The following is an 18,385-nucleotide window of genomic DNA, read 5'->3' as shown; positions in this document are numbered from 1 at the left end:
AATGGCTAACAAAATCCCTTCAACAGAACTGCACTCAAAGTATCACAAATCTTCTTACAGGCTGGTTTCAGAGCTTGTCTAACTTTATAAATGGGCATGTCCAGCTTTTAAACACAAGGAACATGGTAAAGCTTTGCTTTACGTGCTGGAAGCAGCAGCGAAAAAAGGAGGAGAAAAAAAAAAGCCAAGCACCAAAGGGCACAGATAGCGACTGTTGCACAAGCTGTGCGAATGGCTCTTAAAAATGTGAAAAAAAAACTACCTCATACATACCAATTGCATGTATTCGTTGGTAGTCAACTTTGATAAGGAAGAGTCCTCAAAATGGGAAAGGACAAAAATCGAGGTTACAATGAGGACACACATTAAAATACAATACAATATGTTTCTCTAGAAAGACAGATAATCTAAGAAATGTATAATACTTGAATATGGTGGTTATAGTTAAAATGAATACAAAGTGTCTTAAAACTTGTTACAGTATGGTATGTGTACACATGTTGGACTCTGGTGTAGGCCAACAAGAGGGAGTACCGCCTTCTAACCAACCCACCCCACGCTGTAAGACACAAGCATCCCCAGATCGCCCATGTGCATTGAAAGACAGAGTTGAGGGAGATAGATAGATAGATAGATAGATAGACTGATAAAGAAGGAGAGAGAGAGAGAGAGAGAGAGAGAGAGAGAGAGAGAGAGAGAGAGAGAGGGAGAGAGAGACTGAGGCGGTAAAGGTGCAAACCTGATTGGTGGAGGCAGTTGCGAAGGGAACGCTTGTGGCAGATGTGGTGGCTGCAGACACAGTGGCTGGAGTACCACCGTGCATCATGGGAACTTTTTTGGAGGGAAAATCATGTAAGCAAAAATACACAGAGGAGCAGTGTAGCCACATACACACCAGGCAAATGAGGGAAGGAGAAGGAGAGAGAAGGAGTCGGGGAGGGATTCGATTTAACTGGTTCCCTTTCTTCCCTCTGCCGACGAGGTCTTGTGATCTGAGAAGTTGCTGTGACACAGCGTGGCTGTCACAGCAGAGTCTTACTTCCACATTTATGTGCGTTTTCAGAACTTTGAACGACCAATACTGTACTTTTGTGGTAAACACCAGATGAGAGCTTTAAAGGGTTCTCTAAAAGGTAACACATAAATAAAAGTGCTGTCGCATGAGTATTAAGAATAGAGTCTTTATGGCAGAGGAGGTAAGGGGGAAGGTTATAATTGAACTCCCTCAGTTTTTTAAAAGGGGTTTTCAATTGGTGTCAGGTAAGACCAGCCAAAGCAAAGTTTAGAACAGCATGAGAACGAGAGTGGTCAAGCAATTTACAGTGTACACAGAGGAAAATAACACAATAAGAGTCAGTCAAATTGATATTATGAACAGCTGTCGTACAGGCAATATACAACATTTAAACTTCATAAATTTGTCTTTCCTTATGTGGACTCTTGCTTATGCTTCACATCACATTAAGTGTCTTCACGCAACTGAAACAGTGACTCTCAGGTCACCGAAATCTTAATATAAAAGTCACAAAGCAGCTATGAACACAGTACAGTAAATTTCACTGAATGGTTAGATTTGGATGACGCGTGAGTCACAGACATGAGGTTACAGATAACTGAAGAAGGAAAGCTGGAACCTACCAACGCTGGCTGCAGGTGTCATGCACAATATTGAGCCTGCCCATCATGCAGTGCAACAGGAAGTGGATTGGATAGGGAAGAGAAATCAAAACAGCCCATCACAAGGTTTCGTTAGAGTGAGGGGAGAGATAAGGTGGGAAAAAAAGGTTAATATCTCTTGGACACAGTCATCAGTGATTGGAAAAGGCGAAGTGGTGAACTCATCACAAGGAAATCTGTTAATCAAATGAGAGCCTAAACTTTTGTCTGAAGTGTAATGCATATGAATGTGTAATACATCAAGAGTGACAGTGTGGTTATGATGGTTATCTATCAAGTATTAGACATTATATACACACTCTAGACAGAAGTGAGAGGAACAGCAGATGTGTACAGAAGCCAGACTCTGCAGCCTGCTCTTTGTTGCCAAATCGAGGCGTAAGATACCATTAATCAACCCATCCAGCCCCATTCATCCCAGCCCAAGCCAAAGCCCCAGCCATGGTATCTCATCAAATCATGAGTGACCACACTGTGGACACTTGAAGCTAACAAAGTGGTTAAAAAAAAAAAAAGTCCTGTCCTTTTCTCTTACATACGTTCATGCCTGCCTCAATCAGTCTGCATGTACTAGGAAGAGCAGGTGGCTATGTGAAGTTATATTAAGGCAATTAGTAGGCAGAAAGACATTCTATTCTGTTCTCAACATCTAGTGGCCATGCAGCGCCATACAAAGCACAAATAATGCACAGATTTGTTAAAGCATTTTTATCTTTTAACTGCACTTTGAGATGTTCATATTTGACCCTCACTGGCCAAGAATCAAATCTCCAGGTTTTATTTTTGACTGTCTTTGTGCTTTCCCTCTATCTGAAGAAAAAGAAAAAGTTGAAAAGTAGTCCACAACTGAACTGGTCTGTACTGCCATCTACCACTTTGCCCAACCCCAGCCAAGCAGGAGCCAGGTTAGACTGATCCAGGCATCCTCTGGGTGGTCAGAGCACTTAGCGGTGGTTTGCTTTTGGAGCCATACCTGATGGGAGGAAAGCAGCCTGCTGCTGAAACTGCATGTTGGCCAGGGCCTGTTGGTACTGGAGCATGCCGGTGTTAAACACGGCAGAGGCCCCGTTGGCCTTCTCCAGGGCTGCCCGCTTTGGCAGGGGAGCCATGACACTAGGGGCGATGCCCTGCCCAGCCAGATGGAGGGAGGTCAGTGAGAAAAATAAATAAATAAAACACAGAGATAGAGAGAAAGAGAGAGACAGTGAGAGAGGTGCATGTCAGAGAGAGAGAGAGAGAGAGAAAGTGAGAGAGAGAGAGAGAGAGAGACAGAAAGAGAGGGTGTGTTGGAGAGAGGCAAAAAAGAAAACAAAAAAGGTACATACGTTAGAGGACATCATAGGAATAGCATCACAACATCCTTGTGTGTACAACAACAACAATATCATCATATCATCAGTAGCAAGCAAGCAGCAGTCTGACACAAGTACTACACAAGCAGGAGCATGGTGCCTACTGGAGCTACTGGCTAACAAGCATTCATTTATTCATTATTTTATCAGGAAGCTTACTTGGATTTATTAACTTTGTAGTCCTAAGGCTGACTAAATGCAACATAAGCAAGCATTAACAATTAAAACAATAAGGCTGCTAACAAGAGGTGGAACAGGTAGGAAGCACAGAGAAAGGGAGGCTGCACTGCTAGCTCCATGATAAACTGTGTAAGCCATGTTTAAGTGATGGTTCACTCTCAGACGAATGTCAAAAATGGTCTCAAGCCAAGGGACAGGAGTCAGATGTTAAAATATATTTCCGGTGTCACCGTAAAATGCTCTGTGTGTGGATTTTTTTTTTCTTGGCATGAAGCCATTCCTGAGGTCTGAATATCTGTGACAAGATCTGATGATGGGAGTGAACTATCATTTGAACTGTAATCATCTGTTATGGTGGGATCACTCCTGTATGGTTATATAAAGACTGTTCCTCTTAGCCCCACCCTTATCCATCTGACATGCACTAGCAACACATACATGCACACATTTTGATTGAGCTGCTCCACAACACTGACTCGGACGTAAGACTGAAGCCATGCCACCATTATAGAAGCTCTACTTCCCTAGCTCTCGCTGACTTTTGTTAAATAGGCAACAGGTGATGAATTGATTGCGGCTCCTCATCACAAATTCTGCATTTGAATTCGTGTTTGAGGCGGTTTTTGCGTGGAGAAGGTTGTTTGGTGTTTGGGATTAGATCTAAACCCCTGAAAGCCACAATCATTTTATCACGGGCAATAATGACAGATCAACAGGAGGAAAAAAAAACAAACAAAAACAAACAGACATTGCACTGAGACAACGACAACAAAAATAGCTAGGTATCTTTGGTTAAAACACTGCTCTACAACAAAGCCACATGCCAAGCTAAAAGGTGAAAGGTCATAGTACCAGGTCAAAGGTTGCGTCGAGGGGTCGCTTCAGTGATTTGACAGCCGACTGAGTCTTAATTAGCAGGCAGCGAGCACATGATGGCAATGGGCCAATGGGGTTCAAGCGCATTAACATAAACCAGCAAGCAGAGGTGCATCATGGGGGCAGCAGTGCAGTTTGGGTATAGGTGAGAAAAAACAAAAACAAATAAAAAAACAAATCATTGGAATGCAATATACAAGGGGATAACAGGACTAAGGCATGCACAGTGTGGACACTAGCTCTACTGCTCAACAGTTAAATGATCATCAATAATCAATGGTAATTACTAATCTACATTAGTCATTGTCACACAAAGACAGATGAATATAGCAATGAGAAAATTATTCAATCATTACTTGAAGTGGGTCTCAGTAATTGTATTGGAAAGAAAATATGGAAGCACAATTCACAAGTTTCTGTTTCACTGTGCACATCATAGTCAGCGTCACATTACAATGATTCACCCCAAGCTCTCTGCCTCGATGTGTCAATAAGAGCATGAAGAGAACACTGTGATCAACAGACAAGTGTGGCTGTACTATTATTCACAGGTGCTGTTACTGTGAGACAGGACCGACAGCACAATGAATCCTTTTTTAATAATGTCAAGAGGAAGAGAAGTAATAGATAGGAAGCACAGAAACAATGGAGTCACAAATAAGACCAGGGCATCAGAGAGAGAAAGAGAGAGGAACTGACTCTCAGCTTGTGGTCTGGGATGAGATGAACAAGGAACAAGACAATCGATTTGTCACATTAGGAAGAAAATGACGATAATAATGACGGTTACAATGTGCCATTGTCAGATCCTTCTTCATATCATCCAGCTCTGAGGAGATTTTTACCCAAACCAACATGCAGACCTCTAAAATTTGACCTGGCAAAAGCAGAACTGAAAAGCTACGTAATACCAACCAGGAAGGTGACAGACGTTTAAACATGAATGTGATTTAAATCTGGGTGATTTAATTTAAAACATAACCCGGATGTACAATTAAAACTTTCTCAGAATTGCTCCATAGCCTGCCATGTAGGTGTGAATGAGTGTGACCACGCTTGTACAGACTGCTCACCATGGCCGCGGCGGCTGTGGCCTGGTTCACCTGGTGCTGGGCAGCCTTAATTTTGGCCTGCAGGTGGGCCGGCGGGTGGAAGTACTTGCACTTTTCCCGGGAGCAGCGACCCTTGATGTAGTCCATGCACACGGTGACGGTGTTGTCGTTGGTGTCGATCATGGTGCTGTCTGCAGGGTGGGCAAAGCGACAGTCATTCTCCCCCCGGGAGCAGTTGCCCCTCTGATACTCCCGACACACCTGGAAATAAGGTGGGAGGAGAGGAATGATGAAAAGACATGGAGTTAAACCCACAAATTCGGCACAGTATGTGGATACAGCACAAGAATATTTCCATGTGGAACATTTCCTGCCTTGTATATTTGTTCCTTTATGCAGAATATATCAAGTATGACTCATCAAGTTTTCATTGTGTCATTACAGAGGGAGTTTATTTACCAAAATCCATTAAACTTAAAAATGCATGAGGCCTGCAGACCAATGAATAGATCAAAATGCTTCATAAGATCATATTTCTCTTGCTGTGTGGAAGAAAAAACAAAACCTTCCTCTATGCAATATCCTGTCACACCAAAATCTAAACAGATATATACATATACATATGGTATAAGTGTACTTCCTGTTCACTAAGAACTGTTACGATATATAGGTCCTGTGTTTGGTTGTAAATGGATATTAGAGGGGTCAAAGTGATACTTAAACCTCTACACTTAAACAAAATAAACACAAAATCTTTTGACAGAGTTCGTTTTTATGAGGAACTGTGATATGTTTGTTGGAGTATACATCAACTCACACTCAAAAAAACTTCTATATGTGAAACACCAGAGGGCAGCACCTTCTTATGTAAAACCCGAGTTATCACTCATAGATAGCTGCTTTTTCCCTATGCTTTCCTGTTCTAAACATGTGATAGATGTCTGCTCCCTAAAGACATTTAAGTTTCATTTATACATAATTTTTAAAAGAGGAGACCTTCTCTCTTCTCTCACATCAATCACTCAAAACTCCATTTTGTGGTTTTGTGATATATTTTTTTTAAATATAAAAGATACTATGCAGCAAAATAATACTGAGGTATCTCTCATATTACCAGTGCAGCAATGACTAAGTTTAATTTTGATGGAGGTAAAGGCTTCTCTCTATACTGCTGGATGAGGAAGTCACACTCATTTCTCCGCCAACAGCAGCCTTGACAGACTGCTATGCCATGCTGCCGCAACAAATGTTACGCTTTGAGCAGAGGTTACAGGTCTGAGTCTGTCTGTTGTTCCTTTGCTGTTGCTATTCTACTATACTAGCTCTTTCGAAGTTGTTATTGCTGTCTTTCCACTTAAATAAATATTCAACAAGTTAAGGCTCATTTCTGGTGCATGTCTAATGGTATTTAGTGATGCGTTCAGTACCAAAGGACAAACTGTTCTGGAACTAGGTGAGGCAGATTAACTGAGAAGTAGGTTCCTCAAAAGAAAAATTTTAATTAATTTCATAGCAGCTCTTGGACTTCACTCAACATCGAAAGCTGATGAAATATAACCGTTTATCTTCTTCTGACAGTTTTATTTTTAATTTTCCTTTAATTAGCCTCCACTTTGCATAATGGTACTTGCTATTAATATTACAATTCAGAAACAGCTTATGCAAGTCCAATAAAGGGTGCTGTTATTCTAATGGTTGTTAAACCACTTGTTAACAGCACTTGTTTTGTTTATAGGCTCATTATCATCCTGGGCGACTCTTCTCCCACTCAGAAAAAAACACATCATGAAGTAAAGTTTATTAGAGATTTCCCTGGAACTTTGATGGAGGAGTGAGTTGTTTCTGTGTCACATGATACATCCTTGCCCCAAAACACAATGTTAAGAAAAGCAGGTTCTATCTGTCAGTTTGTTTTACCTCAAGTCTGTCTGTTCTCAGCAGTTTCTGGGCTGCAGCAGCGGCAGCGTTGGGGACTTGGCTGACGGTGGGGTTGGAGGCCATGAGGACAGGGGTGCTCTGCAGGATCTCTGGGGGCATCAGGCCTGGCGACACGGGGCTCAGGTAGGGATTAAAGGCCGCGGCTGCAACTGCTGCTGCTGCGCTGGCGTTGGTGGCCAGGCCTGGCGTCACCGAGAACATGGGCTGAGAGAGAGCAAAATAAAGACGGAGGAATGAAATGACTGGATAAAAACGGGCGAAAAACCACAAACAGTCGGCGTCTTGTGGAGGGAAAAAGAGAGGAACTGACGGAATAAGACTGAGAGAGCCACGCAGACAGTGAAGGAGTTGTATGTGTGCGAGCTTTTACATGTGGTCTCACCGTGGGCAGTAGCTGTGGTGTGTTCATACGTGTGTGTCCTCTCACCATAGGTGGTAGCTGCGTGCCGGGCATCATGGCGTTCGCGAGCTGCATCTGCTGGGCCAGCATGGCCATGTTCTTCTGCTGGATCAGGTTGTTCCTGCCATTGATCTCCAGCTGGGTCTTTAGGTGGGGAGGAGGGTGCAGATACTTGCAGTTCTCTCTGGAACAACGGCCCTGAAGGAGGAACAACAGAGTGAGAATGATACATCAACTACAGGATAGGCTGCGTTCATATTAGGAAATGTAATATCTCTTGTAGACAAATATACGTTGAAACAAAAAGGTTAAAGTTTTTCTTTTTAAATGTGCTCTGTCAAAATTTCAACAGATTTTTACTGCTTTAATGAACTGGGTTGTCATCCTTTTTTTCATGGTTTCTATTCAGTGTTACAGTACCTGTAACTTTGGAAATGCTGGACTAGGAGGGTGTGAAAGGGATTATACTATATATGCTAGGAAAACATGGTACCTTGTTTATAGCTAGCTCAGTGTCAGACACTGAAATTCACATTAGGTCTGGGCTGAGTCTAGCACTAATTGTTAACAGCTTGCTATTTCTGTCAGTCCCAGTGGGGACATGTGTACGTGTGTGTGTGGGTGTGTGTGCTAGCCCCAGGAGGTCATGACTGACACTGTGGTGCTGCTGTCCAGACGTCCAGCTTAGCTACACGTCTAACTGACACTATAAATACTGTCCACTCATATGATCTGTATATATTGTATCAGCAGTCATCCGGAGGTCACACTTCAAAGCCTTCGAATAATTATTTAAGACAGGGATCCCTTTTTGCAGCCTGCTGTGAGTATCCAATTATACCTTCAGTCTGGAGAGGAGGAGTCTAGGAAGAAGTCCGACACACACACACACACACATTCTCACGCAAAGCAAGAATGCACACTCATTAAAACATGCGTACCGGGGTCGTGTTCGCGTAACAGGTGGCGGATACACATCACGTAAACATTAGGGAAACGTACACACAAACACGTCCACAGTTTGGGAAAGACGTCCTGTGGCACAGCTGAGCTGACTGCAGTAGCCTGTGCTTTCCCTCGCTAACAGAGCTGTCCCCACTGGGATTCAGCTCTATACTCTGCCATGACTTCATTGCCATCTCCCGTCTCCCTCGCTGTCACTGACACTGGAGCACCAGACAGGTGCGAGGAAAGAGAGGCAAGAAGGGGAGATAAGGAGCAGGGAGGGGGGACACTCAAATGGCAGAGGGGGAGCCTCCTTAAGATATTTAGTTTTATCCACTTGTCTGAAGGTGCTATCTCAAGTTCTCATTGGATTTCCTGAGAAAATTTCAGATTGTGTTGCACAAGGCAGTTGACAGTAATACAGAACGCATGGAGCAGGATTATGACTCCTGTGTTTCCTCTATTGTGTATTTATGTTATCTTTCCTTATGTCTCAATAACTGAAGGGAGCACATGGTTGAAGAGTTAGTCAGTGTGTCTGTCTATATTCCTGTACAAAATCTCCAGTGCAGAGTTAACTGACATAGGATGTTACATAACAGGACATCTGTCTGTCTTCTAGTACAGATCAACTGTGACTGAAATTTATCACTAGGTACGAAAGGAATTGATGAAAATATCCATTAAGTGAAGCATAAGACAAATGCAAACACAGCTAAAACGATGGCGTGTCTGTATTTAATAACCATCAGTGAATCAAAGATATAAGCAGACGAGGAACATCTCACATTTTGTGTGTAATACTGAATAAAATAGGTGTTTAAAAAGGTTTTAAAAAAATAGGTGTTTAAAAAGAGGCATAACTTTCCATGCCGAGGTAAAGTTCTCCTGTTAACATACAAGGCCTGACCAGGTTGTACACCAACCATGCACACACACATACGCTGAGCTGGCATTCAGAAGAATTCTGACACTGACAACGCTGAGAGGTGTGTGCGTGGGCGAACATGTCATGCATGTGTGTGCGATGAGAGGAGCTGAAAGCCGGCTCTAACAGCACTCATCCCGAGAGTGACAACGGCATGCAATGAGGGGAGGGTGAGAGTGTGGAGAGAGAGTGTGTGCGTGTGTGTGTGTATAAGGGGGGTGGGGGGTGGCAAAGGCACAGAGGATCACATTGCTTTCGCCCCATATGACCCCGACTGTTGACCGCTGGCTTCATGACCACCGCAGTGTCTACGTGTTTAATTGGGAAGGCAATGTCTGAGAAAGAAACATGTGGTTTTGACTTTAGCGAATGACATTTACCTTCCTTATGAATCATATAAAGAAAATGCTATCAACCAAATGGCAGCCATTTTGAATTAAAAAAATCAGGTCCCAGAAGAGGAAACTACAGGCTGTGCGAGTGGAAGAGAGAGAGAGAGAGAGTCATAGTGACTCTGTAGCGAGAGCCTGGGCTGCGTCAGGGAAATTTTAGAAGTCGCAGAAGAAGTGATTAGTGTGGGTCATCTCATGCAGGGAGGGGAGAGAGGAGGAGAGAGAGAGAGAGGAATGGAGATATGCAGACCAACAGAGGGGAGGAGTAGGAGGAAGACGTCGCCTCTCGAATCATGTTTGTGGCTGTTATTGTGACATCAGCGGCCTTGAGGAGCAGCTAGAGACGGTGTCCACGGCAACAGAGCAGCCAGTCACTCCCGCCCTAACAATGGTGTGATTCGTGGAATCTTTCTGATCGCTGGTCTTTTTTTTTTTTTTTTTTTTTATATCTGTGCTGCTAATACAACCATCGTGACAAAGCTGATTCTCCAGACAAATCATACTGATATCATCTGAAACATTTCTTATCACTGAGCAGCTCTTTTGTCTCCATTGAGAAAACTGTAAGATAATTACATTATCTTCTTATGCTGACACAATTTAAAGGTAATTATGCAAATAAAGAAAATCAGATGTGCTACAGAGACTCATAGAAGGCTTCAAATCAATTTTTTCATAGTGCTATGCGGAAATACCTGATGAGAATGTGATGAGTGAATAAAACTGATTGTAACTGCTCTGAAATTATGAAAACAATGAAGTGAGCAGCTTCAGAATGATTAATCTGCGCTATTAGTTGATTCCCAGGAGGACTGCAGGTTGATGAGTGGAGAACAGTGTCTTTTTCTTAATCAAGATGTGTTTCAGGAATGTTTTCTCTACTCCAGGTGACATGGCAGACACAGTACCAGTTTTTTTTTTGCGTGTTTCAGAGCAGCCACCTTTGACAGCTACACCTACAGCAAGCAAATTATGACGAGATCCTGACAACATTGTCTTATCAAGGGCCACAATTCAAAATGACAAAATTTAAAGATATTAAAATATCAAATTATAATATGTCAGAGACGTTGCTTGCTTTTTGAAAAAAAAAAAACACCATTAATGATGAAAGTGAATTATTAGCAAGCCCAGTTTCTTTTAAAATACAGGAACATGTTATGTTATTACATTGCCAGGTCAAAAGCAAAGTCAACTTTGTTTTTCTCAACATGCCCGTGCTGCTCTACTGAACTTTCCATGCCTCCTTTAAGTTCAGTTCAGTCTGTGTTTTGTGTAAATAGTTGAGGTCTGTGTTTCTCCTGGTGAGATCAGACTTGCCAAACTGGGAACAATAATCCCACTGGCTACCGTGCACTCTGATTGATGATAAGTTGTAATAACATGTCCCACCCTAATCGCTCTTTCTCTCCTAACTCCCTGGTTCTCACCCCGTAGACACACACACACACACACACACACACACACACACACACACACACACACACAGACATACACCCTGCTTTTGTGACTGTGTGGGATTTAAACAAACAATGAACCAACGTGTAAAGAATGCTGGGTGGGGCTGCATCCCATCCTTTTGAGGAGAAGAGATGAAGCATGCAGCAAGACCTATTAATGCGCATGTGTGTGTGTATGAGTGAAGAGTAAAACAGTGGAAAAGTGAAGAGAAACTGTTTTCTACTTAAGGGCAACAGTAAAATGGGTCTAATAAACCCAGCAGTTCCCAACCTTTTTGACATGTGATTGCTGGCTACTGTTGGTTTATGTAGCACTAAGAGTTTAAGGGCCAAAATACATCACTGATCTGCTATGAACTGTTGCTGGGAAGGTTCTGTTTAATGTCGAAGCAAAACAGCAGCATGCAGATTTTATGACCTACGTATTTGGGACAAACCACCTGAAACTTGAGGTCTGCTCCGAGTTGTTTTCTTTCCACTCTAAGGTCTTTTAAAAGTGAGGAAAAATCTTTTCTGTTTTCCCTGCATTACATTAAAACTGGGAATATTCATTTACACCTTCCCCTGCACTGTAACTACACTGTGTATTTTTCTATTGCCTGGCTACATAATGGCTGATTCTTATTCTCTATTTCAATAATTCATGGAGGCAAAGAGGTAAAACTGAAAAATGAAACAAAACAGAGAGAAAAAAAAGTTTCAAAACCTATGTGTAGAAGAAATATGTTTTTTCTCCTTTCGCATCCTCTTAAACATCTCATGAACCCTTAGATCTACCATGGGACCTCTTAGGAGGTCCCGACCCCTGAATGTGGAACCGCTGTAATAAAATTTCCTGCGGGCTTAAGATTGTGCCAAAACATTTCCTCAAGTTTCTGGAATTAGAAACATTTTTGTTACACCAATTACTGCCAGCTGCTCTGCATCAGTGATATGAAGCATGACCTATGAATAGTATATATGTGCATCCTACATTTTATAATGTAATGCATATCATCTTTCAAAATGCACCAAAATCCCAGTTTCTCTCTATCCAAATCTACTCTCCCTCTTGTCTTTGATGCTTCAGTGTTGTGGTGTGATGTTATGGTGTGAGCCTCAGTCGTGTGGGGTTCTGGTGTGAAGCCACGCCGCTCTCTGCTCCGTGTTCCAGTGACTTCTGTCTAAACATACGCAGAGATGAAAGCCCTTTCTCCTCACACACACTGTGAAAGAAGCTTTGTTCTACCAGAGAGCAGCGGAGACTCAAAGGACCAGGCCCAGTGGTCAGATTCTTTGTCTACTGTGTGCTCAAATATGGCATGAAATATAAAACATATCAACTGACCACGTGCGGATCGTCTTACATCGCATGTAAACTGTAATTTCCTGACAGTCAGTAAAGCAGCATGCAAATTACTGGAAACTAAGAATATTGAGATGTGGTTGTGTCATCTTGTGCTCGGTACATTTGCAAGCATTAAACTACGAAAAAAGTAATCAGCAATTCACAATCAATAAAACCCTTTTACAGTTGAGTACAATTGATTTCCTTTTTGTTTTTAGCCACTCAATTCAGCAAAGGATCTACGCAGTCTTAAGGGTTGTTTCTTTGCTGTGGCTTGCATTTCTACATCAGACCGTGAGCTGGGACTCAATGTACACAGTGATCCATGTTGTGCAGCTTAGTGGTCAGGGAGTTGATGTGACCTGTGGGGCTTATGGAGATATGGAAGGGGGAGGGAGTGTTAATCTATGATAATAGTTACAGTGTGCCCCCCGTGACGCATTACCACCCTCACCAAACAACGACGGAGAGAAAAAGATTACAGGCAGCAACAGAGCTACAGCATGGACCGCACAGAGTGATAAGGCTGGGCCAGATAAACACAACATGTTTGTGTGGATGGATATTTTGAAAGGGTTTTTACAGTTTTAGGAAATAATTTGAAGAAATAAGGAGCAAACTGCATATTACAGTAGTCTCCGCTGATGTTCAAATGTAAACACACGTATGTATTAAACACAGTTGCAGCCACGTAAATCTAAGCTATTTATATAGACACACACACACACACACACACGCACACGCAGCAATGAGTTATTCACACTTGAGAGGGTGTTGGTTCTCAGAAATGCCTCAGGTCAGATGTCACATACACAGGAGCCCTGGACCCAAACTTAGACCTCTCTGTTTCTTTCCTGAAATGCCCCCCCCCCCATCTCTTTTCCTATCTCTCACTATCTCTTTTCACACAAACACACTTTCATGTGACTTTATTTACGCCATTTTTTCCCCCGCTACAGTCTCTGTTCAGGGCACTGCTGCTTCTTCTCCTGCGAGGTCTAACAAGGTTAGTTCCGCACTTTTCATTATCAGTAATAACAGAGCAATCACACAGGTATCGATCTGTGCAGCGGCACTTTATGAAAGCCGTCCGGCACTCGCAGTGTGAGTATGTGAGGCGGCCCGGGAACGCTCATTTAATCATTCGCGAGCTCCGCTTCCCAGTGGGAAAGAGAGAGACGGTGAGAAGAGTCATTGCACAGAAATCACAAGGTCCATGCAGCAGCGAGGCATCAATAACGACGTTGTTGTTTCTGAAATGACTGAGGTGTGCTCTTCTCTCTGTGTCTATAGGCCTTACAGGCTCAAAAAGAATCAAAGCCCACAATTAATATTAATCAGCCATTTCAAAAATCGAAAGATGAGTAATCTAGAAGCATGTGATACTCATGGTTTGACTTCTTGAATTTCTCATTTCTCATCAAAAGCATTTCCCCACCATACAAATGGAAAATACAGTACATTAATAATGAAAATATCAAAATCATTAAGAGTTGTGCTTTGTGATGAGCATCAGACTACTATAACAGTCCTAAATGACAATGAAAATCACATGCCACTTTGTCACAGATAAATCAGAAAACGAAGGGGTAAAGTAAGAGGAAGTGGTGATATAAGACAGAGGTAACAAAGGCACATAGAAAGAAAAAGCCTTTGATTAAGATAGGATCAGTGTATGCCTTCCCCATCTTTTTGTCTTCCTCCTCTCTCTTATGCAGACTACATCTTTGTTTCTACTGTTTCACAGCGGCAGCTTAGCAATGCATCTCAACACATCAAAAGCTGAAAAGTTTAGAGGCATGTCACTACTACTTTTCTCTTTTATATAACTTTTCTTTGATCCCAGCTTTCTGTTCTCCCTTTCTAACCATCACAGCTACCACTACCATCTGCAAAAAGGGTTCACTTCCTCCTCACTTCTATGACACCTGTGCTGTAGAAATGCACAGGAAAAGTCTCCTCCTTCAGTGGCCAAGTAATAACCACCAGGCAGATGATTAATTTGGTTTGCAGCCCTAACAGATTTAATCTGGCGTGTATTATGCTAATCTGATCTAACAGACTGTAATCCTATCCACAGTTCTAATCCCACTGTCAACTGGCCTAATCCTTTTCTGCGTGTGAATATCTCCTTCGGACTTGGCTCTAGCACAAGCAGGATGTTTCCACCCTCTTCCTCTCTCTATATTGCTGCATTTTAAGACGTGATTAAGCCTCATATTGATTCTTGTATGGAGACAATTCAACTGTTTTCCGGAGAATTTTCACTTCTTTTGAGAATTTTGTACAAGTGTTGATATCCAGAAATAAGGCATGAAAAACATAAAAAAGAATAACTGTATTCTATCCAATTGAATAATAAAACATTTTTTCTGAATTCCAGGTACTTAAAGTTTGTTACTGAATTAACTTTACATGCATTGCAGTTTTCAATCAATAAATCATGTGGTAACTGAGAACACTACAACCAACATATAATCAATGTATCCTACCGATCGGCCCCAAATCTGATCTAGAAATCCACAATTTTTAACTGGTCATACTGTAATCAGTCCAGAAACACATTTAAAAAGTAAACCGGCATGAGGAAGGAAATGTCACGCACTTTTAAAAAATCAGTTAAATTATGGGTAAATTATCATTTAATTGAGGGAAGAGATTAAAGTAATGCGACTAATTTTGGTGATATGTAAACTTGGCAGTTATGTACCTAGTGCCAGAACAACTAACAAACAGTGTAGAAGGTGCAGTGCAGAGTAAGACAGTGTGAACAGAGACTACAGCAGTCTGTGCATGTCACACAAAACTTATCAGGGTTAACAGTAATTGGACCTCAGCTGGTGCCACTGTTTCAGGTCAAAAACAAGCACACATGATGGATTCTGACGAGCCAAAAAGAAGACAACATCATGTGTGAGGATGTTGATGAGGTGTTTACATGCCGACTTGTTTTTCACTTCTCAGACTCTTACTTTTAGCTCGACGTTATATCACAAAACTTGTTAAAATGGGAACATTTTGCAGAGTTAAAGTTGTGTGTTCGAAGAGTTTTGTGATACAAAGAGCATTGAGGGGAATCAGGAAACAGAAAAAAGGAGAAAGTATTTAAGACCAATGCCATGAGTTTGACAAGCCCAGACGCTGTGATTCTGAAAAGGAATGTGCAAAAAAAAAAACCAACCAAAAAACAAGATAGACAGAGTGAGCGACTGAGAGAGAGAGAGAGAGAAAAACAGATGAAGAGCTACAACAACTATGTTTTTCCTTGTTGCTTCAAATTCACGTGCCTTTCACCACTGCTACGAGCAGGCATCTGCCCTTGCAGCCTCTGGCATGAACTCTTTTCACATTTTGGCATCAACAGAGAGATAAGGCGCAGGGTAAATTTGACTGATGGATCTAACAGCTGGCAAGAGGGAGGGGCAGTGTGAAAAGGTGTTGACAGAGCCAAGTCTAAGTGAGTAGCTGTGCCCTCGAGCTCCTCTCTCACCTGTCTAATGAAAGGATAATGGTTGAGCTGAGTGATGACTGGAGATGTGACTGTTCGCATGTGAGGGGTAATGAGAAAACTGATAAGAGAGAGAAAGAGAAAGTTAGAGACAGAGATGGATAGAGATAATTGAGAAAAGCCAGATCATTTATGATGCTGAAGGTACATTGAGATTACACAAAACTATTTCACCCCTTATCATCTAGTTTTCCCCCTTTAAAGTCATAATCCTTTTTATTTTCATGAATTCAAATACCATATACAGCTGGCATTTTTATGCAATCAAATGCATTCATATTCAAGTATCTCTCTATATAGTGGATTTTATTAGTAGTGGTGGAGTTAGCCACTCACACACCTACCTAAACAGAAAGGATTCACAGGAAAACAACGCATACATGTAATTCTGGAAACACCTCAGTTATTCAACTAAAAGTGCTGTGGGGTTGAACAATGTTTGGCTGCATAGGTTAAAACTGCTGAAGACAGAAATGTTTTCATGCCTATGTCTGATGGACGTAGCCAACCATAACTTCTAGCTGGAAATTCCTATGTCACAAGCATTAAAAGGCAGATGCAAAAATAAAGCCTGGTGAGAGCTGATTCCTTTCTATAGTCTGGATATCAGGAGATTTATTTTTATAGTCTAAAATTTTGAATGAATGCAAATATTTACTCTGATTAGTATCTTTATTAGTTGTTTAAGTCTGTATTTTAACAAGTAAACATCCAATAAACTCCTGAATGTAAATCTTCTAATGCAAACAATGTGACATACCAATACCTGTTAGATTTACATGACTGCACACAGATGCCTGTTTTATGAGTTTTAGATTACGTAACACAGCAATCTTGCATTTCACACTCTAATACTGACTTGTCAATATTAGTTAATTGTTGAAGCAAACAAATCCTCAGGCTATGTGAGGTTTTATGGTATGTCTGTATGTTAAAGGGAGAGGCAGAGAGACAGAGGCCAGAGAAGTAATCATTGTATCAGTGGTGTGATAAAGGGGCCCAGTGTGATGGAGGGACAGGGACGGCTGACACTGAGAAGAAAAGACGGGCTGTTGTCGCTGATGTTCTGTCACATAAGCTCAAAGACAAAACGCACAGCCGCCCTGATCTGACAAGGATGCACACACCATGAAATGAGCAGACCAAAGAATGACTCTGTGTATATGTCTGTAAGTGTGTGTGTGTGTGTGTGTGTGTGTAGGCCAGGATTAGTCTGGTCCAAACATAAATCCTTCTAGCCTTAAAGGGAGAAAGACATAGGAATGGACCCATCAACACCAGGAGACAGAGATGTTAAGGATCCTAGTTGCTAAAATGAAAGCCCCATAATGTGGCTCAGCTCTTATCTGGTGAAACCTGCTCATTTTAATCGGCTATGGAGAAGACTGAGCACAGCCCAGAAGACACTGTGATATGCACAGCTGTCTCCTAGTAAAAGCTGTATCTTATGGATGACTGAATCCACCCCTTGTTAATTTAAAGGAGAGAAATATTCATTGTGGTTGCACCCACAGATATCCTATTAAAAATCCAATTAGGATGGAGGTTCCATGCGTCAGCTGCAGAAGACAGAGGCCCATATGGATCCAGGAAATAGTGTCTGTCTGAATTATGGCATCACTGCAGTACCCTGACAGGAGATTAGCACAGTGCTACTGAAAACAAACCTTTTTGAGCACAGGTGTGATGAAACCCTCGTTCGGAAAACACATTTGTCTTGGTTGCATTTTGACATTATAACACCCAGCACAGGTGTCCCATTTCCTTGTCTTCTCAGTGTTTTCTCTGGGCTAGAATGTTTTGGCAAGGAGCCAGCGAAGCAGGCAATGTGAGGATCACACGTCTATGACTGGCTTTGGATTCCACACGCCCATCTGTAGCTGCTGTGCGGATAAACACTACATTTGGATTGTGTCTGAATGTGGCGCAGATCTATTTAGATGACATTCAGGGAGGAAGTTTGATCTGTTTATGTAAAATACTGTAGACAGTTTAACATGTCGGATCATTTCCTCTTAGTTTTAGTCACACTCATTTTTAATGTGTAGCAGCATCCAGGAAAAAAAAACAGTACAACCAAAATGCAAATTGCAACAGCATGAGAATCTTAAAAACAAGCTTTGAACTAGAATTAAAATAAAAATGCTAAGCTAAATTAAACACTTCAAATAAACAATACTGAACTATGTTTCTCTGATTTTTAGCAGTTCATCAGTGGCCACAGACTTTACAACTGTTCCTCGCACGTGGCCATCTTTTAAAATAGTGTGCAGTGTGTGACAGCGGTGTCAAATACACATTAGTCTTCTGAACTCATAACCATATGCTTACACACAGAAAGAGCATGACA

At 41.8% G+C, this 18,385-nt stretch overlaps 1 protein-coding gene across 30 annotated transcripts in view; it reads right to left on the bottom strand.

Annotated features, from left to right (window-relative positions):
* LOC108883530 (muscleblind-like protein 1) overlaps nt 1-18,385 on the bottom strand; it is a 49,410-nt gene that overhangs the window by 4,241 nt on the left and 26,784 nt on the right. For 9 of the 30 annotated variants that reach the window (XM_051070051.1, XM_018676775.2, XM_018676777.2 and 6 more), the window contains 8 exons: nt 7,458-7,673; nt 7,055-7,279; nt 5,159-5,398; nt 4,062-4,115; nt 2,651-2,804; nt 1,639-1,674; nt 740-831; nt 274-318 (listed from right to left, as the gene is read on the bottom strand). In XM_051070051.1, coding sequence (XP_050926008.1) covers nt 274-318; nt 740-831; nt 1,639-1,674; nt 2,651-2,804; nt 4,062-4,115; nt 5,159-5,398; nt 7,055-7,279; nt 7,458-7,673 — 1,062 coding nt within the window. Of the gene's footprint in view, nt 1-273; nt 319-739; nt 832-1,638; nt 1,675-2,650; nt 2,805-4,052; nt 4,116-5,158; nt 5,399-7,054; nt 7,280-7,457; nt 7,674-18,385 lie in introns of those variants that run through there. The other 21 variants (XM_018676778.2, XM_018676780.2, XM_018676781.2 and 18 more) reach the window with 21 other exon arrangements.

This window comes from Lates calcarifer, linkage group LG4 (assembly GCF_001640805.2).
Source record: "Lates calcarifer isolate ASB-BC8 linkage group LG4, TLL_Latcal_v3, whole genome shotgun sequence".
NCBI classification, from domain to species: domain Eukaryota; kingdom Metazoa; phylum Chordata; class Actinopteri; family Centropomidae; genus Lates; species Lates calcarifer.
The sequence above is the reverse complement of the archived record's forward strand: the minus strand, read 5'-3'. Positions and strand labels throughout refer to the sequence as shown.